This window comes from Alligator sinensis, unplaced genomic scaffold, assembly GCF_000455745.1.
Source record: "Alligator sinensis unplaced genomic scaffold, ASM45574v1 scaffold94_1, whole genome shotgun sequence".
In the NCBI taxonomy this organism is placed as follows: Eukaryota; Metazoa; Chordata; order Crocodylia; family Alligatoridae; genus Alligator; species Alligator sinensis.
This window is the reverse complement of record NW_005842073.1, coordinates 329,667-353,664: the sequence shown is the minus strand read 5'-3', so window position 1 is coordinate 353,664 and position 23,998 is coordinate 329,667. Positions and strand designations below refer to the sequence as shown.

General features: G+C 41.7%; 1 protein-coding gene across 27 annotated transcripts in view; it reads left to right on the top strand.

Annotated features, from left to right (window-relative positions):
- LDB3 (LIM domain binding 3) overlaps positions 1-23,998 on the top strand; it is a 217,764-nt gene that overhangs the window by 31,818 nt on the left and 161,948 nt on the right. For 3 of the 27 annotated variants that reach the window (XM_025204232.1, XM_025204233.1, XM_025204230.1), the window contains exon 1: positions 11,594-11,740. The exons of 7 other annotated variants lie outside the window; for them this stretch is intronic. In XM_025204232.1, the coding sequence (XP_025060017.1) occupies positions 11,627-11,740 (114 nt within the window). In that variant the 5' untranslated portion in view covers positions 11,594-11,626. Of the gene's footprint in view, positions 1-11,530; positions 11,741-23,998 lie in introns of those variants that run through there. 17 more of the 27 variants (XR_003094038.1, XM_025204225.1, XM_025204219.1 and 14 more) reach the window with 16 other exon arrangements.

Below are 23,998 nucleotides of genomic sequence, written 5' to 3'. Positions count from 1 at the left end.
TTCCCTACAGAAGGTTAATAATCCCTGAGAGATCGACTGTCTAATAACTATGAAAATCTGTGTCAGGCAAGTGTAGAAGGAAATTTAGCATTTAATGTGAAAGAAGGAGTTATGATGGCAAGCTGTGCTGAGGAAGCTTGGGGTTGGGTAGTACCAGGTGAGATTCAGGGGTAGGGTTCACCAGTGGAGGGAGGCCCCCATATCATTTGCCAGTGGTAGCAAATCAGGGAAACAGGTTCAGCAATAATATGCCATTATTATAAGTGTTTCCCATCAATTTTACAATACAAGTGTCTGGGACAAACATATTTCTCAGATTTTTGCCTTAGTGGAGGCAATTGCTGTCACTGTGGTCCAGCCTAGCATTTTAAGGTGTGCTATCTTGCCCATGTATGGTACTCAAAGGTACAGAATTTTACCATATCTCTGATACCCCTGGTATTTGTTACATAATGAAACAAAACAACAGTTAGTATAATCTGATATCTTCTGGCCCCTTTTTGGTTGCTTATGCTGTGCTAAGCATTCAGCTACATACAGTGCAGTTGTGGCTTTGGTTCCAGTTAGAAGAGGTTGTAGGACAATTAGGAGAGAAAGCTTTGCCATGCAAGTTGAAAACTGATTCCCCTGCAGGTCCTGAGGCAGAAGAAAGCTTAATGTATGACAGCGTACTTAGTCTGCCACTTTTGATATGAACTGGGAATAATGCTAACTGAAAAGGAATGGCTTGCACATGGGGAAAAGACTGTGTGAAAGGGCAATTCCAACTGCCCAGCTTTATGACTGACTGCATATTAATACAGTAACCCAAAGATAAACCTTTTAAATTCTTCAATTAGAGTTTAACATGTTAAACCACATAATATTTAACAAACAGCATTTCATAAGAAACTGAGTTTCTGCTTGTTTGGTGGGGTTCTTGTTTTCTGTCCAATTACATTGCTTACATTTCAAATATACCAAGCATAAACAAGTTACACATACAAAATAGCTTTCTCCACAGTGTGCTGAAACAGGCATAGTAACTGAGGTGGCGAAAACAAAAGCAACAAAATTTTAAAATCCCACTTCTTGTCACTGTCATAGGAACATCACACTGGAAGGGACTTGCTCAGCCATTGAGCCTAGTCCCCTGCATTGCTCACAATTGTTAATCAAAGAAATCTCTAAAAACACCATTGCACATCATCACCTACATAGATTCATAGAAGTAGGGTCGGAAGGGACCTTGTAGATCACCAAGTCCGATCCCCTGCCCCGGGCAGGAGAGAAAACTGGGCTCAAATGACCCAAGCCAGGTAGACGTCAAGCCTCCTCTTAAAGACCCCCAGGGTAGGAGCCATCACCTGGAAGCTGGTTCCAGATCCTAGCTGCTCTGACTGAAGTAGTGCCTTCGGATATCTAGTCTAAACCTACTCATTAACAATTTGTGGCCGTTATTCCTTGTTACCCTGGGGGGTGCTAGGGGGAACAGGGTCTCTCCCATACCCTGCTGGTCCCCCATGGTGAGTTTATAGACGGCCACCAGGTCCCCCCTCAGCCTTCTCTTGTGAAGGCTGAACAGGTTACGGTCCCATAGCCTCTCTTCTTAGGGTCTGCTCTAATGTCCCCGGATCATGCGGGTGGCCCTCTTCTGGACCCTCTCAATACTGTCTACATCCCTCCTGAAGCGGGGTGCCCAGAACTGAACACAGTACTCTAGCTGCGGCCTGACCAGTGTCACATAGAAGGGGAGGATCACCTCCTTGGCCCTGCTTGAGATGCATCTGTGGATGCATAACAAGGTATGGTTAGCCCTGCTGACCATGACCTCGCCTTGTTGGCCCATGTTCATCTTGGAGTCAATAATGACTCCAAGATCTCTTTCTGCCACTGTGCTCTCGAGAAGGGAGTTTTCCAGCTTATAAGTGTGCTGCTAGTTCCTACTGCCCAAGTGCAGCACCCTGCACTTGTCAGTATTGAAACCCATCCTATTTTCGTTAGCCCATCCCTGTAACCTGTCCAGGTTCTGCTGTAATCTGTCCTTCCCTACTAGCATGCCCACCTCACCCCAAATCTTGGTTTCATCAGTAAATTTAAACAGGCTGCTTTTTACCCTATTGTCCAAGTCACTAATAAAGAAATTGAACAGTGTGGGCCTGAGGACTGAGCCCTGGGGGACTCCACTGCCCACTTCCCTCCAGGTCGAAAAAGACCCGTCCAACATTACCCTCTGAGTACAACCCTTCTGCCAATTTGTAATCCATCTGACTATGTAGGCATCAATGCCACGGTCATCTAGTTTTTTGATGAGAATGGGGTGGGAGACAGTGTCAAAGGCCTTGCTGAAGGCCAGAAAGACAACATCCACCGCAACACCTGCGTCCAATGCTTTTGTGACCTGATCATAGAAGGCAATCAGGTTGGTCTAACAGGACCTGCCCCTAATGAAATCATGCTGGTTGCCTTTGAGCATCATCCTTGCTGCTGGCCCATCACAGCTGTGCTCCTTGATGATCTTCTCAAAGAGTTTCCCCAAGATTGAAGTAAGACTAATGGGCCTATAGTTGCCTGGGTCCTCCCTCTTCCCTTTTTTGAAGATGGGGACCACATTGGCTTTCTTCCAGTCATCTGGCACCTGGCCAGAGCACCACAAGTACTCGTAAAGCCATGCCAGGGGCCCCGCAAAACCCCCTGCCAATTCCCTCAACACCCTGGGATGGAGAGCATCTGAACCTGATGATTTGAACACATCCAGCCCCTCCAGAAGCTCTCTAACCTGGTCTTCCCTGACCTTAGGTTTGGCGGCATTTCTCCTGAGTCTGTCTGGAATCTCGGTAGGGGAGTCCCAGTCCCTGCACAAGAAAATGGAGGCAAAGAATTTGTTAAAGAGGTCTGCTTTCTCCTCTAGTGCAACCACCAGATTGCCAAGCATATCATGCAGGGGCCCCACATTACTCGGTGCCTTCTTCATTCTCCCTATATATTTAAAAAAGGACTTTTTATTATCTTTGATCCTTGACGCTAGCCCTAGCTCCGTATCTGCCTTAGCTTTTCTAACAGTCCCCCTACAGACCCGAACAGTGGAGGTATACTCCTTTTTGGTGATAGCCCCTCCATTCCACCAGGTGTACGCCTCCTTTTTGGCAATTAGGCATTCCCTTGGTGAGCCAGGGGGGCTTTTAAGCACTCTTGCCCCCCTTGCTTCTTGTTGGGATTGTCACCCCTTGGGCTCTGAGTATCGTCTCCTTAAGGAACGACCACTCATCTTGGGCACTGCGTTCCCCTATTCTCGAGGACCCCAGAGCCTCTCCCACTAATCTCAACTCATTGAAGTTGACCCTCTTAAATTCTAGGGCTACTGGCTTGCTGCAGGCCCTTGGCACCCTGTGCTGGATGGTGAATTCCAGCAAGTGATGATCACTATGTCCAGGTGGTCGAGGACATGGAGCCCTCTTCCCAGGTCCTCGCCTGTGGCCAGGACCAAGTCCAGCAGGGCATTACCCCTGGTAGGACTGTGCACCTCCTGGGTTAAGTGGAGGTCCTGTATCTTGGCCAGGAACCTCCGTGAGCAGTCCGACCTGGCTGATTGCTCCTCCCAGTAGATGTCCGGGTAATTTAGATCACCCGTGATAACTACATCCTTTGCCTTAAGTGCCTCCGCAAGCTGACCCAAGAATTCGCAGTCCAGCTCTTCACCTTGGTTGGGAGGTCTGTAGTAGACCCCCACCATTAAGTCCCTTTCCCCATGACCCCCCTGTATCCTGACCCAGAGCACCTCAGCCTGCCCCTCCTCTGACCCCATTCTGCTGGTAGAGGATGTGTATTGCTCTTTGACGTAGAGCACCACAACCCCTCCTTTCCTTCCTGTTCTATCTTGTCTGTAAAGCCTATGGCCCCTAATGTTAACCGCCCAGTCGTGGGATAAATCCCACCAGGTTTCTGTGAGCCCTACTATGTCTGGGTTTCAACAGGCTATTCAGAGGGTGAGTTCCTCCTGCTTATTCCCCATACTATGAGCATTTGTATAGAGGCATTTAAGGCAAGCAACTACAAGATCTATCTTTCTACCCCAAACTGGGGACTGCAAATATGACCCACATAACTAAGCAGATTATTAAACAAGTAGAATTCCTTGTCCTGTCTTTTCATACCTTCCATAAACTTGTCCAGTTCCATCTTAAAGAGAGAGCACTTCTTTCCCCACCACTTTACATGCCTGACTATCCAAAACTTCACTCCTTAGATATTTAGAAATTTAATTTCCACTCTAAATTTATCCATAGCCAGCATATAGCCATTTGAACTTGTGCTGATAGTGTTCACCCTAAAATGCTCTTTCCATTCTTTAACATCTATTCCATGAATGTTCTTGTAAAGAATGATGATAATCCCTTCTCAGTCTCCATTTTGTTAAGATAAACAACCCAAGTTTCTTTAATCGAAGAAACAGTATCTGCTCCTTAACTACATAGTGGCCATTCTTTGAACATGTGCCAGATTAAGCTAACCTTTTCTGAATACTGGTGACCAAAAAGGAGTATTCTACAATGGTACTAGCATTTCCTTGTTTCTCTTACATATATCCGATTAATACACCCTAAAATTGCATTAACATTTTTCACAGCTGCATCATAATAGTGGCTTATAGTTATCATAAGATGGTCATGACCATTGGAATATAATGAGAATGTCTTGCAGAACAATAGGTAGATCACATATGTGCTCACTCTGAAGTTGGCTCTATTTTTCAGCTAACTCATAGTGGCAGGGATTCTTTGGGAACAGCCTTATAAATTTATATCTGAACATTGTGGTAAATTCTGAGTTTCAAAGGAATGGACAAATCCATGTCTGTATTCTCTTGGGAGGCTCTTTTGTTCCTTTAAAAAAATAATAATAATAAAGGAATTGTTCATTTTTGCTTTCATTGTAGGAAGCGGGGGTGGGGGGGGGACCTTTTCCTTCTTTTTTCCCACAGATGTAAACGTGAGAACTCTGTCCTCTGAGAGCCAAAATTGAGTTTAGCTTCTGGGATTGGGCACTGAAAACAAACAGTTCCTGGCATCTTTAACCAATACCTCTACATGGGATCCTTAATGTTTTAATACAAAATGATTTCTTAATAAGGTAGCTGACAGACATTTTTTCAGATGTCAATGAGATCTAGCCCTTTTGCTGCTAATTTTAGAAAAATCTAATGAACTAAATGTCCTGCTGTCATAAGTGTGTGCAAATCCTTTGGTACGGATAAAGTTACCTTCTGCACCTCCTCCTCACATAACTGAAATTGGTGACAGTGGTTTGATACCATGAATAAATAGATTATTGACCATTCTTTGTTCAAAATCCTTCCAAACACGCTGATTTGTAGCAATGACAGCTGACGGATTAGGAAGAACTCCACCTTTAGTGATATTTGCACTGGGTCATTCTATCTCTCTTGTTTTGAGTCCAAGTGCCAGTTGCTGAGCTATTTTGGCTATCTCCTTTGCTGCTGTTGGTTGACCATCCTTGCTGTTGATACAGGCCTAAACCTGTTTTCTCCTAAAAGATCACTGTCTCAAAGTTGTAAACTTATTTAACTCTTTGATGTACAGTCAGTTTGAGTCAGAATAACTTACTATGTGGCATGATGACAAATAACAACTGTAATGTGCTACATAACCTATTCCTGGCCTAGACCTTAAGCATACCCCCTAAAGTCTTGTTTAGGGACTAGTATTCTATATTTAAAGCACCTTGTAATACAAGAAGCTATTCTGAATTGGAGCTAAGCTCCATTTACTTCACACCCCTGGAATGCTTGCTCAGGACAGGGCATCCAAAACTCCCAAAATACATCTTGTAACTACAGATTCTAGTACACAGTGCCAAATCCAGAACTCTCTGGTATTAGGGTACATTTGTACTGCCCTTCCTCCATTCTGGGGGGTAACTTGGATCTGTCCTCTAACTGAGAATGTCAGCATTCCTATCTTGCTTAGTCAGAGCTAGTTCAAGAACAGTGCAAGGTAGGTGGCTCTGAGGATTGTTTAAAAATAAAAGAGGTGGCGACTAAATCAAGACGTGATCTTTAGTCAGATCTTGATGGGATTAGTTGCTCTAAGGAACAAATTAATATTCCTGATCTTTGAGGTTTTGTTAGAAGCTGTAAAATGAAAGCACCCTCCTGACGCCTTGTCAAATCACCTTTCTTACATGGTCTTTGTTGCGAGCTGGTTTGTTTTGTCAGTGTTTGAACATAATGTCTTATTCTCTATCAAGAATTACTGGTATTTGGGACCATGAAGTGCCCAGGATGTTGACCCTCAGGCATTGCTTCAACAACAGCTCATCATTGCACTGCTGCCTGGATGTCCCTTTATATGCTTCATCCTCCAGATACAGCAGCACAAGTAGTAGTAGCTGTGCTGGAAAGCCTGTTGACTGTATCTGTAGTAAGACCATGGGGCAGTACTTGAGTGCTTCCCCATGGTGCATCTGCCTCTGTTCTGGGATTGAAGCCTCTGCAAAGAAAACAAGAATCCCTACGATAAAGACCTCCTACAGAACCCAGACTCATGATATTTGTCCTGCTTATACACAGCCCCTTCTTCTCTTACCTCTTACTTGCTAAATCCTCCATTTTCAAAAGAGTCAGTTGGACTCCAGTTTGTCCCCTTAGTACTGTGATCTTGACCACCACAGAGTTTACATGCTGAGTACAGATGGCATGACAGGTTGGTTACCTCAGAAAACACAAGCAGTTGATCCATCTCAGCATTTCTGTTTTCTCTTCTTGCCAAAGGTTAATTAAGTTTCCCAATGTAGGTGAATAACTTGCCGTGGGCTTAGTTTTAGATTGTTCAAAGTGGCTTTTGTCAAAGGTGCTTTCAACATGTTTGTGTGAGCAGAGGCTCTCCCTGCCCCTCACCAGCCCCACAATGCTTACACCTTAGATTCAGGGTTGTTCCTGCTCTGGCAAAGGCTCCCAGGCACCATTTTGCTTGCTCCACTTCCCTCCCTTCCATCCCTGCCTGCATTCCAGATGCAGCACTGTCCTGCTTGGTGTTCCTGTAGTACAGCACAGGGTTGCCAGTGCCATGGCAGACTCCCAATGGATGGGGGACTCTGGCTTCCCCCCATCATTTGTGCCCAGGACCAGTCCTCTGCTTATCACAGGTGTGAGTATGAAATATGTGCATTTGGTTGTCCTTAAACTAAATGACCAAGCAAATGGAGAATATGAGACAAAATTTTATCACGTGAGCTTTTAAGAATGTCTCCTTTGCAAAAGTGCATCATCTTTAAAAAATGCCTCTAAAATATAATGGCTGCATGAAGAGTTATTGCTCCAGACTTGGAGATTAAATTCAAAAGTTGATGAGTGAATGTAACCCCATGAGTGAACAAGTCACTTTTGGGGATCTCTGACCTTTGGATCAAAAAAGTGTAAGCCTGTAATGTTTGAAGTAAAGGCTAACTACCATCTAGTCCATCCAGTAAGTGGGTGCAGGGATGCCTATTGGATTAGGGAGTGTATGTGTGTATATATATACGTGTATTAGAAATACATGAAAAGGGGCATTTTTTCATATTCACCAGTGAATTCGAATGGACTTGATTTAACCCCCATTCAAGAAAATGAGAGAATTCTCACTGACTTGAGCATTGGACTGAGTCCTGAATGAACATGCATGGATCTGATCTCAAAAACATGGTCTCCTACATGCAGCTTGCACAAAGTGTTCCCTGCTGTGGGAGGCACAGAGGTAGAGTAAAATAAATACAGAATAAAGCAGCAACAGTTAAAGAGACTTCTGTGAGTCTACAGTTCAATTCCTAAATATGATCCCTTTCTCCTAGTAGCTGGAGATCACTAATATACATTGTTCAATGCACAGAACTACAGTGTGATTAACACCCTCAAAAGTATAGAAGAAACCCAGATAGGGAGATGTTAGTCTTTCATAATGTATGTAAAAGGGTTGCAGAATAGCAATTGTTTTATTTGTGAGAGGATTCATTGGGCAGAGCAATATTTTCAATCTGACTGACAGACTGAGGTGGTGGTAGATCACTCATAGCAAGGGGCTGGCAGTGAATGAAACCAAAACTAGAACTGAGATGCTTTATTTATCCCTTGAACAGGTGCACTGCAGGCACCTGCAATGTGAGCTTTTATCTTCTCTGCCCAAAGCCCTAGGGTCAGTACATCCTAAAGACTTAACCTGGAAAGCAGACAGGAGAGTCCCTTGTACACTATTGCATTTTATATATAGGCGCATATGATGGTGCCTGTAGTGAAAGAAACCAGGGCTGTACCTGAATTTCATGATATCTTATGGGTTAAGTGGTTATCTTAGATCTCCATTGATCTGAGTTTTTGGCTTTTAGTAATATTTTTGTACTCCTAATTTTTATAAAAAAACCACAAATGTTCAAGGGAAAGGAATCTAAATTCAGGAGACCATCTTAAAATTGTGAATTAGAACACCTAGGGATGACTTTTGTCTCTTGGTATCCAGACAGTCCAATTAGCTTTAATCTGAGAAAATTGAGGCATGAGGAAATGCAAAAAAAAAATAAAATAAAAAAATTGTTTTATGTGCCTAATCCAAGACCTTGCCCAACTTCATTTTTTTCTTCCACAAAATTGATTTTGGCTTCAGGATGGGCATTTGCAGTCTTAAATGCCTATATCTGTAGCCTCCAACCACAGCTGATCCATGAGCAGCAGTGGTGAACATGTAATGTACTGTAGGCAACATCATGATTTTCCCTCCCTTTCAGCTTTTCATTTTAACTTTTTAATTTCCTAAGACCACAGCAATGGCAGAGGATCTGGTGGGTAACATGTTGCCTCCATTCCAAGGACTGGGGACCACAAGTCTTCATCCATGCTTCAGGACCTAAGTTTAGAGAACTTAGTTTTGTCTCTAAAGCCAATTTCATGAGGAAATTAAATCACAGATACTTATGAGCCTTCATGCTTCAGGACAGTCTGTATGTCATTGAGGTTAGGAGGAAATCTTCACTGTGAGCAGGTTATTCTTTAACACAGAGGTGGGCAATTATTTGGGCTGGAGGGCCCCTTAAAGAATTTTGGTGAGCTGTTGGTGGGACGAAGGGAGGGAGATGCCAACTGATCCTTTTTGGCCTGCCAGCTGCTGCCAAGTGCCTGAGGAGGGAGGGCTGCACCCTATGCCACTCCACTCTGCTGCAGCTGGGACTGGGCCACATAGCATGCAGACTCCTCTGCCTCCCCCCACATCCATCCCTCTCCACCTGGCTTCCTGTTGGCACTGTGCAGTCCTGGCACCATGGCCACCAGCAGCAGGGCCTGAATGGGACGGGGCGTGTTGCAGTGCGTTAAGTAGCCATCTTGCCCACCTGCCCACCACAATGAGCCTCTTTCACCCCTGTGCCATATGGGAAAGCTGGGAGCAGCTATGCTGGGCTGAGTGCCCCCTCCCTCCCTGCCCCTGCAGCCAGAAGGGACTAGTAGTGCCACGGCAGCAGCGGCCCATCACAGTAGACAGGTGGGATGGCTACTCAGTGTGCTGCATTGTACCCCATCCCATGCTGGTTCTGCTGCTGGCAGATGTGGTGCCAGGACTGCACAGCCACAGAACCAACAGGAGGGGGGCAGGGGGGCAGAAATGGATGCAGGTGGGGAGGAGGAGTCTGCGCACTGCCTGGTCCAGCCCTAGCTGTAGCAGACTGGAATGGCACAAGGCAGAGCCCTCCCTTGTCAGGATGTTGGTGGTAGCCAGCAGGCCAGATACAGCCCACAGGCCATATTTTGCCTACCCCTGCTTTAAGACCTACAGTGGGTAGAGAATCTTTGTTTTTAATCTTCCTCTGATTCATCTGGTGGAGACCACCATTGGACACAGGGTTCTGCAGTCGATGACCTGTGAATCTTACTTGGTTATACCCCAGGGTATAACAAGGTCCTCTTTCCTTCTGAATGAACCAATGTGATAAAGTTCTCTTCGGCATGACAAGCTTTTCCTATGTAAACCCCATGTAAACTTTTTTTACCAAAAAAACAAAGCTTTATTTTTCAGGGAAATGCCTCAATTATCATGAGAGCAGCTGGCCTCTTTCAAACAGAAGGGAAAATAGGAGAATGTGTCTCATCCTTTGAAACTGGTGTTGTGCCCTTCTCTCCTCATATTTTCATGTGAGTTAACTTTCACATGTGCTTATTACCTATGGTCATGTTATGACTAGCAGGGTGACCAGGCTGAAGATGTAAAAGTTGAGACAAACATTTTCTAATACATTTATTTAATAAACTGCAACATTAAACTGTACAAAGTTTCCCAGATTCTTTATGGTAGAGAATCAAAAGGAAATAGGAGATCAAATAAAAGCAAGTCTATTTAGAAAGATAGCAAACCCCTGGAGTAAATGGATAATATAGTGGGTAATATTGACTTTTGGTGTCTTTGGTATAATTTTATTTTGGTTTTTGCTTCATATTTTTGGTTGTTACCCAAGAAATAGCTTCCACTCCCTCTAAAGTGCACACATTTAGATAAAAGTATATTTATCTAGTAATTTATGTGACCCATAAAAGCCACTCCAGCTTAGCTTTTGTATAGTTGTAGGATCAACAGGTCTCCTTGATTAAAATCTACAGCCTTCTCTTGTATTTTTGTATTATTCATCATCACTGCTTTCTTTTGCTTCAGTGCAAGAATAAAATGTCTGTTCTGTCGTGATGTGATAAATCACCCATTTGTTACTGTACCCCAACAAATGACGGTTTTGTGGATTTGGCTTCTCTGAGAACTTAGAGGCTTAGATATTTTGTTTCCTTGGTTTCTCCACCCAGTTTGTCTTTTCTTGTTTAGTTATTTCAGGGCAGAAATGCACATTATTCTGTGTGTGCAAAGCTTACCACAATGTGTTCTCCATCTGTGTTGGGACTTCTAGACACTGCTATAATACAAACAATAAATAGTCGTTAATTTGACAGTACATCTCTTCACGGTCCCATTGTTGTGTGTGATTTGTTAGTTATTATAGTGCTTTGCATGACTTTATATTACAAATGGCTTACACTGTACCCATCAATCAATTGGCACCATTGCTCTTTACAGAGCATGGTGAATGCTCTGATGAGTTTTTTGGCTGCTGAGTCCAATACATGACTGACAGTCTTACCAAGAGGTAGGGCCCACCTATGCACTAGAAATGCTCTGAATATGAACAGCAGATTCTTTCCTCTGCTGATGCCAGTCATCACAAAACTTGATCCAGTCTGTCTTGCAGTGCCTCACTCCATCTGCAAGCCGACTCCATCAGCCAGAGCAGCATTCTGCACTCCTTTTCCAATCATCCACAGAGATTCCAAAGGATGCGAATGATGTTCAACTGCATCCTCCACTGTCTTGTGGTCACTTCTTGGTTAAAGAAAGGCTAAGGGACCTCACTCTGATGGAAAAGGCACTCACAATGAAGTGACAAGCAGTTAGCAGCTCTATTCAACTTGCCCTCTGGCAGAAGCTACAATCTCTGTGTCATTGAAAATCTAGACTCATTCTGGCCTTTGGATGTTGGCTCAGTGGTGTAAAGAGGGGACATCAGGTCTATGGCAGCTTCCACTCTTCCAAAACTCTGCTTAGGTGTATGTGATGAAGGTCTTGGCAAGATGGCCACAGGAATCCAAGAGAGGCACAAGGCCCCGGAGGCATCTACTAAAATTTGCAAGCAGCCCTGTTTAGGGATGGCCTGCTTGCCTCATATGAGGGTGACCCTAGAAAAGGTGGGTTAAACAAGCTTTTATTCACAGTATACCAGTTCTCAATTTAATAGGTAACGTAAGAGAGGGAGTACCAATGTCCCATGTTTGTGATCAGCTGTGTCTGAGGTTTGCTTAATAGTGCCTGTATTATTCTTAACTTCTACTTAGCTTTGTATCTGAGGTGTCTTTGCTGTAGTTTCTGATTTTTTTTTTTTTAAGATGATCTTTATTTCCCCTTTCCCAAGTCTCTGTCTCACCTTTTCACAGCCTATTTTAATTAGATATTAAATCACCTCCTTGCAACAAGTCTTCTGTTTTGGGGGCAAGGTATATACCACCCTACTTGTCACACGGGCACAAGATTGTTCAGGTTACACAGGAGCCTTCACTATAATATCCCTTTCCTTTTTTACAAATTTGAAAAATTATGAATTTGAATTGTGTTAAGTAGCGATGCAGGCAGGGAGTGATAGCAAGACTGAGCACAGCCAAGCACATGTTGGGGATAGCTGTGCAAGAGTGGGGTAGTGCTAACAAACCAGATGTTTGTGTGGGGAGTCTTGATTTCAGAAATTAGTTTGAGGTAAAGTGGTAATTCTACCAGAGATCGTAATGTTCATAAAATTATCAATATCTGGCACAAAGAGCACTGTTTCTGCCAGGAATGGGAGAGTTTTTGAAGGCTTAAGTTATACTTAATGTACCCAAATAGAAACGTGGGAAGACATTTCTGAAATATCAGGAAGGACTGCAAGTGAAGAGTATGTGACAAGAATAGAACTGTAGGAAGGATGTTTAACATCTGTCTGATCCTAACAACCATTAACAATCCCATTAGTAACAACTGTTACCTTAATAAGCACCACGTTCACTTGCTATGATATTTTTAACAAAAAAGAAAAGAAAAATAGCTCCCACTTCCAGGTTACTGCTCATGAAAGAACCTACCTAATGGTACTATCTAATGGAGTAAAGTTGATTTTAAGCATTGACTTAAATGTTAGTTTAAAATGTTAGCATTATTAGTAACATGGAAGGAAGATTTCTACCATTTAGCAAATGAGCTGTGTATCATTTGAGACTGAGTTTAAAGGTGTGCAAAGCAGCTGGCTGTAGTGAAATGAAATCTGCTTCTTTAGTTTGTGCATAAAGCTGGTCCTTTGAGGACCTAACCCAAGCCTATCAAAGTCATGCAAAGCTGGATCAGGGTATAACTGAAAGATTTCTGTTGACTTCATTGAACTTTGGACTGCACCTTAAATCTTCATGACATGTCAGATCCAAAATGTCATAGCCCTTGTCCAGAACTTGATATACTCTCTTCTTTTTCTTTTATCAAGGTACAAAAATATTGACTGAGTAAGGATGCTGCTATTGTTGGCAAGTATCTGATGGGCACTCCTGGAATTTCACTAATGGAGCTGTGACTTCTGCTTTATTTGTGATCTCGCTGGCTCTTGATGACAGACAATATCTATTTTTAGCATTGCACTGAAGGTCAGGAGAATGAACATTTCCCAGATAGAGAGTGGTATTATTGGGCCAAGTTCATTCCTGGTATAGCTTTGTTAACTTTGGAGCTACACAAGGTATAAAATTGGTTCATGAAGTCTCATGAACTGGAAGATTACTTCACTGTTCACAATTACTTCAGAGAAAATGGCAATTAATATTATGTTAACATTCTTTTTTATAACAGAAACATTACAGCAGGTGAAGATATAACCTTCTAGTCTTCAATAATGTAAACTGGCAAGGCTCCATGGAAAATACTGAAATAAAGGAAGCAATGCTGACTTAAACCATTTGAGAATCTAGCCCATAGTTTTTAAGCAATAGGGAGGATAGGACTGAGGTTATTAATGCACAGTTGGTTTCTTTGGGTATTTCTTATGAATTACATAAGGAAGGATATCCTTTGCCATGCTCTGCTGAGGCTGTTTCCAAAATGAGGTGCCAAGGTCTTTCCATGATTTTCCACAAATCTTCATTTTTATCTTCACAACAGCATGTGTTAACCCTGTAAAATGGCTATCAAGTGGCCTGGGTAGAGGCATCTCTTTCTTTTTACAAGTTACTGATGAACTTAATTCACACTCAGGGCAGTAAAGTAATTTTAGAAATGACTTATGAAAGGCTACCAGTAATTTGTAGAAATGAAAGATCTATAGGGAGCCATACCATTATGAAAGCATTTGGAAAGGGACAGCAAAGGCAACTGAAGAAGCAGGGTATTGTGAAGGTCAGAAAAATGAGAAGCTGAATTAGTTTGTTAGAGGAGTTTGATAAAGGATGAAATCACCTTCCTCCTTGTTTGCACAGATCAGTACTACAGTGGTACTAGAGTAAAAATGGATGGAAGTCAGACGAGTGTGTCTTTCTGACTGTAGCCAGGAAGGCAGATTGCCTCATCTTAACTCTTCATGATAGTGTATTGAAGTATAGGAGAGGTTATCTTTACTCCAGGGTCATTTTGACCATGAGGCACCAATGGATGGTAGCTATATTTTGGCCTGCAAGAAATAATTATGCTAAGTAAGGGAAAATGGTTGAGTGCTAGATGCAGCAGAAGACCCTAGATAGACTAAAGGTGACATTTCAGCTATCTGTGCTCCCATCATCCCAATGTTTGTACCCAAAAGCCAGCTTTAGGTTTGGTTACCTACTTACCGCAAAGCTGGACTTGGCACAAAGATTCAAAACCTTCTTATAAGGAAGTTATTTATCAGAAAATCAGGCAATTCCTTGATTGCTTTTGTGTGTTGTAACATAAGTTCAATTATTTACAGATCTATGGTTGAAATAATTACTTAAAATAAATGCAACCTGATAAGTTAGTCAGAAGCTTATGCTATGAACTTTTTATCTGGGGGGGTGGCAAAAAATTTGCCTCTACCTATGGAAGTATTCATGATGAATGCAAGTTATAAACAACTATTATTGTGCTGCTTCAGGATTTATTCAAACTCCTTTAGCTATGACTTTATCTCTGTACTCTCATTGCTCTACTCTTCCAAGCTATTCAGGGCACACATCCTTATTAAGCTTCACATACAAACTCCCCATCAGCACTGCACTTGTTATATATTCTATGTTATAATATAAAGTAAAATTTATGCACTGCCATATGGTGGCTGCCAAGAATTATTGTTCAAATAACTTTTAGTAGCATTGTGCACAGCACCACACTGTCAGAGGGCTTGTCAGCATGTCTGTAACAAACACCCTGTTTTGAAAAATGTATAGCTTACTCCAAAATGAAGAGAGGCACAACTTGCCATAATTCATAAAGGAAATTCAGCTGAGATTTAATAGTTAGTGATTTGGACTGATGTCTCTTAAGCAGCAGTAATGATAAGAGCAAACCTATCAGTTGTCAATTACAAAACAATTGTCAGTTACAAGCGAACTGTATAAGACCAATATTTAAAAGCACCTAAAAGAGTTAGGTTCCTAAATCCCATTGCAGTAAATGCTCTTAAGCACCTTTTGAAGTTCCCAGTGTGTATTTTAAGTATGGGGGCTATAGCTACAATATGCCCAAGGCTTAGGTTACATGTATATAGCATGAAAATAAGACTAATATAAAGTTCTAATAAGAAGTGATATTAATAAAACTGCTTATTTTACCACATACTCTTTTTGCTTCACAGTGCCCCTCAAGATATACCTTGCTAAGTTATAGCAATTACAAACGATGGCTTAACATACTAATGTATCCTATAAATACTGGTTCCCACTAACTGATCTATCCACGATACAGCCTGACAGATGCTTTGCACATAACTCATGCAAAAGTGCATAGGCACTGTGGCAGATATGTTATGTAGTATATTCTGAACTGATTGGAGAGCTTGCAATGCCTGCAATAAATAAGGATAGAGGCTATTTCCTAGGTTAAGTTGCTTTTTTAATAGAAAAATAATAATGGAGCCAAAATGAAAAACAAAATTTATGGTTTTTGTTGGGGGAAGGAGGGATAAAAAAAAATCCTAATATTTTTGTATTTATCTCAGTCTTCCATGGTCCTTCTTCCTGTTGAGGTAAGTGTGCATCTTCCCAATTCAGTGATTCTCAAGCAGGATGATGTGGAACCCTAGGATAGTGCAAGATCTTTTTAAGGATATCACAAGGTGCCACGCAATATTAGCATTGTTAGGTGTACAAACATCTGGGTTTATCATGCCTTGCAACATAACCTAGAGATGTCAAATAGGAATCCTTAGCATCGAAAATATTCTGACGTGATGTGGTATTTTTACGTTCTTTACAACAGAAGAATTGCTCTATTTTTGTATTGTCAAGAAATGAGTGAAAGCAAAAAGCTGGCGTTTTCGAAAGGATGCTTTGAAAAGGAAAGGTTGAGAACCCCTGTCTTAAGCCTCACAACTCAGAAACAAAATCTCTCCCAAATGTCATTGCACACATTTTTGTTCTTCTGTAGATCTCAGTTGCTTCCTAATTTCAAGCCCTACTTGCATGGTATGTTTAAGGAGATCCTGTGCAGAAGTTTAGGCAGTCTCATCCATTGATTCTACAGACAGTTCTGACTTTCTGGAGTTGCATAGCTGCCAATTAGTTCATGTGTACCTTTCTGTCAAAATGCTTTTGAACATATACTAAAATCTTTGATGCTGGGAATTTGTCACTTCTCCTTTCTTATTAACATCCATTCAAATGTATTCTATCACTACTGCCCACTGGAATCTTTTTCCAATAGCTTCTTGTTACAGTTTACCATGCATGTTGGAAATCAACTAATACTGGAGGATTATTAATCCAGTTCCAAGTAGCTATTTGGGGGTGGGAGCGGAATTAGAATTTGGCAGTTGTAATGCTCATGTAACTGGCTAAATAAAAGCATGCTTATCTGCTTCTAGCCAAACTGGTTATCTTTGTGATTGCTCAGCAAAACCAGTGTTTGATTTGGAACAGTGTAATTCCAGGAACTAAAATTTGTAAATTAGGCAAATGCATATGAAATTAACTTGATATATTTAACATGAAGAGCTAAAGTAATTAGACCAGTTTAAGTATTCAGTTAGCACAGTTCTAAACATGGCAGAAGTTCTTTGAAGGATGTATCAGATACAGTGAGGAGGCCTGTGTACTGTACCTTAGGCTCACATGTAACCCAGACAATAACATGAGTTTGCCGTAACCATAAAACCAAGGCAAAATTATGACAGAATTGCAGGCTGCTGTTTGTGATTTAGAATGGGGGACTGTTGTTCTTCAGGGTCTAGGAGCAGGGGGATAGTAGTACTGTGACTCCGCATGTTCCTTGACTTTAGCCAGTGCTGTTCACTTATTTCCATGATCCCTAGAATTCACCAAACAAAGCCCATAATTGAGATATTTTTTGATCCAGGACACATTAAAACATACGTCCAAAAAGCATTTTTTCAAATATTGGTTGAGAGAGAATCATTGTGAAATGGAGTGAGATTGGATATAAGGGGCCTAATTCACTATTGCCTTGCAGGTTATGCAGTCATTTAAATTAGTGCAAGGGAGCTGAAACACTATCCAAACAGCTTGTACTATTTGCAGTGTTGTAAATGATGATGTATGGCACAGCGTCATGGAGAGCTGGGACCATATAATTTTTGCTGTGGTAAAGTTTCGTTATTAAAGTTTCCACCAATAGCAAAAGAAATCTGAACACTAAATTTTTTTTTAAGTTGAAGGAGCCCATCCTACTATGAGGGAAAAGGCCAGACCAAGAGTATAAGGAGAAGTTGCACAGTCCACCTAGTGCTTGCAAGGAGGGAACTTTTTCCCTTCCATCCGTCCTTCCTTCCTTTCTTCCATCCATCCATCCTTCCTTCCACAGCATTTTAACAAAAATCCTATTTGATACTGTACTTGAAATCATGCTGTGTCAAAGCCCTGTAAATGCATACAGACACTTTAGCCACTTTTCATATTTCATTTTTAGTTCTCCATGCTGGTCTTTTTGGCTTACTGGTTACCATAGTACCTGCTAGTACCAAGCACAAGATCTTCTAATTATATACCGATATAGAACAAACAGCATACTACCTTCTTATCAGCCTTTACATAAGATGGGTATGACTTTGTATAATTTCTGAAAGGCAGCCAACAAAAGCCCAACTTGACAGCCCAGTACTTCTGCTCTCTGGACTATCACATTGCACATTCTTACAGGGTCATGCATGATAAAAAGGGATAAGAGGCCTCCTAAGGGACATGACCCATATCTTATTGTCTGCAAAGCTTTGACCTCTAACCTTCTCCAGTTCTCTCACTTCAAATTAACCTAAACCAATAGATCTCTTCACAGAGGTTAGGATGAGATGAAAAGTAGGATTATTGATTACATTGCAAGGCAGGTGGGTCTGAAATTGGTGTTTTTGGTATTAATCCATTGGCCTTCATTATCCAATCAGATCCACAGTGTCAACAGAGGAATTTTTGCAGCCAATTGTTTATGACAGAGTGACGATTCTGATTTTTTCCATCATATTTACAACCTTGTTTTAGAATAACCCTTCTCATTTTCCTTAGTCTCAAGTTCTCCTATCCTTTGTGTTGTTGATTCATGACAGTAGTTCTCAACCTTTTTTGGTCACAAAGCACCCCTCATTGCATGAAAGGCACCTCTCCATAACTTATGAATTGTGTGCCACCCAATTAAAAAAAATAATTTGTATATTAGTATGCTTGCTTCCTTGCCAAAAGTGGGGATGGAGGATCATCCCAGGGACAAGCCTGAGCCTGCATTTAATTGCCTAGTTTATCTGCTTATCTCTTAGTACCTCACTTATCTCCCCATACCTTATGGCTCCCTTCAAAAGATCTGGTGGCACCTCAGGTTGCCCCAGCACCCTGGTTGAGAATCACTGCTTTATCATGACATTTTTTACAAGGCTCCTTTTAGGCTGCAGTTTTCTCCTGTTTCTCTGCTGTATTGCACATTGCCTTATACTTCATTCTGTAAAGTATTTCAGTTCTTTAGTACACGGATTTTTATCATTAATATTACAGGAGACCTGAAGGCACCAAATAGAATTGGGCCCTCTTGTGTTAGGCCCTGGACATGCACAGCATAATTCAGCTGGTACCTCCAAGATCTTATAACATAAATATTAACAATACAGGGTGGGGAAAAGGAAGGAATCTTATCTCCATTTTGCAGATGTGAACTGAGGCAGAAAGATTAAGTGATTTATTTAAAGACACACAGGAAGGCTGCAGCAAAGCTCAAAGTTGAGCTCTAGTTCAGTTTTTTAACCCCCTAAGATCAATGTTTCTCTTAAAGGAATTGGGGGGGGCCAGCGGTGGGGTCCTTAGTCAAATGATTTCCTAACATGTCTTTCCTATACCAGGAAAGATTCATTCATTACTCAGCTGCATTCATTACTGGTCTTATGTTATATTTCTCTCTCTGAATCATTTCATGTGCACAGCCTTAATGCTGCATAATTTGTTTACTTAATTTCTCTCTCTAACTTTAGAAGCGTGACAGACTCTCCACTTCAATAAGAAAAATATTGCTGAAAAAAATGTTACCCTTTAGTGACTTAGTTCTAATATGTAGCAGGAATCCATCTGTAGTTCGGAGTTTGGATAGCTTCAGAATAGAAGCATTGACCTGAAATCTGAATTGCCTACTTCTTTCTGGATAAAAGGCAAGATGATCACATTGTGATATCAAACAGTAGGGCTTTTGGCTTGAAGGTATGTTAAGTTGGATGTGACCTGATGTTATGACATTATCTGGGGCCATGAGAGAGATCTTTCTTGAGTAATATGTGTTTTCAGAGGTATAGAAAATGGAAGCCTTAGACAGTGAATTTCATATAATCCTTAGTACTGTGTAAATTGAGCAAAGGGAAGGGCTCTTCAAAAGAAAATGCCTCAGCCAACTGAGAGGATCAGATGGACATTTTCCTCTAAAATTAATCAAAGAACATTTTGAAAGCTTCTTGAATATCCTTAGATTTCACTGAGCAATAACATGCAAAGTTCATATGCTGCTCTAATAACAGATACCTGTGTAATTTTACAGTCCCAGAGAGGGACTGCTATTAATAGGAATCCTATCCTGGTGCTTACACAGGTTATTAATACATCTCGAATGGGCACTTGCATCTCTGCCATCTGCCGAGTGAAATTAATCCTGCATTCTTGGTTTTGGTTCCTGTCCTCCCCTAGGTATGCACATGCTAGCTTTCCCTCATTAACAAAGATGTGTGTTCATGGTGAAAAGTGGTGTCCTCGTGCCGCCCTGGGGCTTGACAAATTTTCCAAGCACAACACACCAAGGCCTTGTTGCTGATAATCATGGAACACTTTCCCAGCAACACAAATCATCAGGCTGAGCAACATGTCTGCTGTTCTGTGTGCTTGAGAGAGAGAAGGGTGGGAAGTGGGATAAACTAGACAAGAAGATTCAAAGATAAGGAGGATACCAGTCAAGCATCTGAGGAGTAGCCTCCATCTATCAAGGCTTAGAAAAAATGGGACTTGGACATGATGAATTTCTAATGATGTGTCACTCAATACCAAAACCACCTCCAGTTATAGCCACATGTGGGTTAAAACTTCAGAAAAGTACTGCTGGAAATACACCCATCCATCAACAGATGGAGGTTCATGGGCAAAATACTGCAAATACTATAGCTAAAATACAACAAATCTAAATACAGAGTGACATATCTACTAGTCCAACCTCAGTATGATGAGAGCTTTTGCTATGTTCTCTACTTTTGCTTTACCTGCTTATAAAAGAAATTTAAAAAATTAACTTATATGAGCATATTGATTTAAGAGTCAGATGGCATAGTGGTCTGTGGTGCAATGTACTTAGTGGACTGGTGTTTTCTGGCCAGATGTGAGATTGCTGCAGATTTGGCTGAATGCAGGATTTGCATGCAAGTTTCCAAGGGTACATTAATCCACTCCAATACCCCAATTTCTTTGGCCCTTTAACAACATTTTACTTTATGCAATCCAAAATGTCACTTTCATTTAGCAATCCAGTCTTGAGTTTGCAAGGCGTAGTAGAAGAACCCCTTGCACGTGCAGAAATTTAACTATGTACTTCCTGGAAGATAGAGTGGTGAGTGATTTTTTTTTTCTTGTTTGTCTTTCTAGTTTTCTTTTTAAACAGATCAAGTGAATTCAAGTTTATAAGCCTCAGATACTCCAATTTAAAGTAACTATCTTACATTTACCTGATCAATTTGTTGCTCTTTAATTAGTCATTTACCGCTAGATGGAGGAACAACGTTTCAGGTAGGAGAGCAGACCATTCCTTCCTCCCACTTTTTGAAATATTTGTCATTTGAACCAGCTACCTCTATATTCCTTGATGCAAAAATTGCAGTGGTTGAGACCACCAAGGACAGCTTTCTAAAGCATTTATCAAGGCCAAATCCTGTCCTTGATGTATGTACTTCATAGACTTAATAGGAGACCCTCCTCAGCCCTGAATAGCTATAGGCTATAGATTATCATACTTGTGTATTTACACTTCAGTATTGAAGGAAGGACCTTGCTAAATCAAACCCTGAATTAAGAAATTGTGTGAGGCCAGCTTTGTATCTATGCTAATTACAGTGTGCATTGATGCTTCAAATGCCTGTTGTAGCCATGTCATCTGATCCCAGCAGCCTTTCCTGCCCAAGTGCAGGGGGCCTGGACCCAATGATCTGTAAGGTCCCTTCCAGCCCCTAACAACTATGAAACTATGAAGGAACAAGACATAAAAGTAGAGGGTTTCAAACGAGAAGCAGCATCCTGTAAAGCAACTCTCGCACCCCCATATATCTGACCTGTTGACCTGCAAAATCCATTGGATTCTGGAAGATCAGAAGGTGCAATACAGAGCACATTTTCTTTGAAGGCCCAAAATCATGATGGGGAGTGCAGCTAAGTTAAAGAATGCCATAGACTAAGGAAGAAGAAAAGGAATTAACTCTCAGATCTGTGTGTACCCACAGTATATCTCTTGCTATATCTCTCTCTCTGTCTATGTATGTGTATGTCCTGGTTTAACATGTATAACATTTTAAATCTATCAGTATTTCTTCTGGCTTTACATAATTTTCTCTTTTAGAAAACTCTCTAGTGAATTCACTTGTCCTTAACCATGGTAGAAGGGAAGGGTACTTTGATGCTACAGTGAAAAGCAGGTGGCTAGATTTCACTGGGAAGAGTTAGGGTGGATTGGAAGCTTCCACTGTATTTGGTGTGTTACTTTTTAAAGACACCCAGTGTAGTAAAATTGTAAATGAGCTGGGAAATCAGAGCACTCTGTTTCCTAAGAGGAATGGCCTTGTATTCAAAGTAGAAGGCTGGAACTTGCATCAGGTTTCAGTTCCTAGCTCTGCCATACTTTCTTGAGCTGTTTCACCTCTCAGAGCCTCTGCTTTGTAAAATGGGTATAGGCCAGGCTTTCTCATTCCCTTTACTTTCAGATAAGTTATCTGGTTGCAGTATAAGGCTGTCAGGGCCTGAGCTCTCTCCCTTACTCTGTGTGTATACAGTTTCTGCATTTTGATTTCAGGATCTACCAATATAACACAAGCAATAGTAAGCTGAGCAGTATTTAGCATTTCTGCTTTATAAAACTCTATGCAAAGTCAAGAATTGGAGAGTGGTTCTCCTGGTGATGAGCTGCATCTTTAATTACCATTTCTAAAATGTGAAGCTTTTTACATTGAAAAATATAGAACTTCAGGATTTGTCTGAGCAAAGCAGGTAGCCAAGCCATGTCTCTCTCCTTTTTTTAGAGAACATTGCATGAGACTAAAGTGTTTATTTCACTTTTTGGTGATCATTTTATTCTCTCCCAAATCGCTCCATGAAATCTGTATGTTACATAGGGCTGGCCCAAAAAAACCCAATTTCATTCTGCAGATCCTTTCTATTTTGACGAAATGGCATTTTTCAACATAAAAGCTTTGGGAGATAAGGAATTTTTCACCAGTTTTAGCTGAATGTGCTCAAACATCCATGACAAATGTGCGCCCCACACCTATAAAAGAAGCTTTAGCTCTAAATAAGCAACTGGTTTCCTTTCTGTGAGGTTTAATAACCAACTGAAATGACATAAGGGAATCTATGTGACTAGAATATATGACATATGCATTTAGGCTCCTAAGAATATTAATTAGATTAAGTTTAAGAACCTAAGTATTTCCTCAGAATGGACCTTTGGCTCCTACACCATGTAGGTACTTCAAAATTATGGTCACACCTTTGGGGTGGAGCTTTATAAGGGTCCTGAGCCTGAAATGGTTCATCAATGGTACAATCACAGTAGAACAACCGAATAAGGGCATTTTGATCCAGCATTAGCTAAAAATGCTGAAAATGTAACCCTGAATAAAACAAGGTTAAACATACAACAGTTTTGCTACACTTATCCCTACACTAGCATGATCATATAACGTTAAGTGTTCATTTTTCTGGAGGGCCACAGTGACACATTTTCATAACTGTATGGGGTGGGCCCCAATTACTCTGGTTGTTTTGCATTCTGCTGTCATTAGATGTAGAATTGCATTTAAAAAAAATGGGAATGTTTAAAGGACATAGGGCGTGTGTAGATGAAATGGGGGCCCTAAATTGAAGCAGTGGGTTTTTAAAAACACTGCTTCAATTTAGGGCTGATTAAACCCCTGTGTCATGCACACACCCCACTGACTTACCTGCCTCTCTGGTGGTGGGGAGGGGAGGGGGAGCTGCCGGTGGACAGAGTGGTCCCTGGGCTGGGGGGGGCGGGTGCTGATGCTTCCCTCCGTGGCAGTGATGGCCCCCCCAGGCAGCACCTGCCTGCAGGGCCTCCAGCTTGGGCGGTCCCGGGGGGCACTGCAGCCATGGCGGGAAGCACCAGGCTCCCGCACAGCTCAGGCAGGCAGACAGGCTCCAGGTGGGGATCAGGCTCACTGCTTTTCTTGAGCGAAGCCTGCCTTCCTGGACTGCTGCCAGGCTGCCTGCAGGACTTTCTGTGGAGTCCCTGAGCTGCATGGAGCCCAGTGCTTCATTCCACAGCTACAGAGACAGCAAACTAAAACTCCTCAGAGGAGTTTTAGCTTGCTGTGCCTCAAGTAATTTAAGGTGTATTATGCCACCAAATTTTCTACAGCAGCTGTAATCATTGGCAACACATAGGGGGTGCACATGTACCCCCTGAAATCGTCCATGCACCCCCTGGAAGTGCCAGCGTGAAACTGGTTGTGCTGGCAGAAATGCATTTCCAGTTTTGCCGCTAGCTCAGAGATCGGCCACTGGGAGGGACACCCC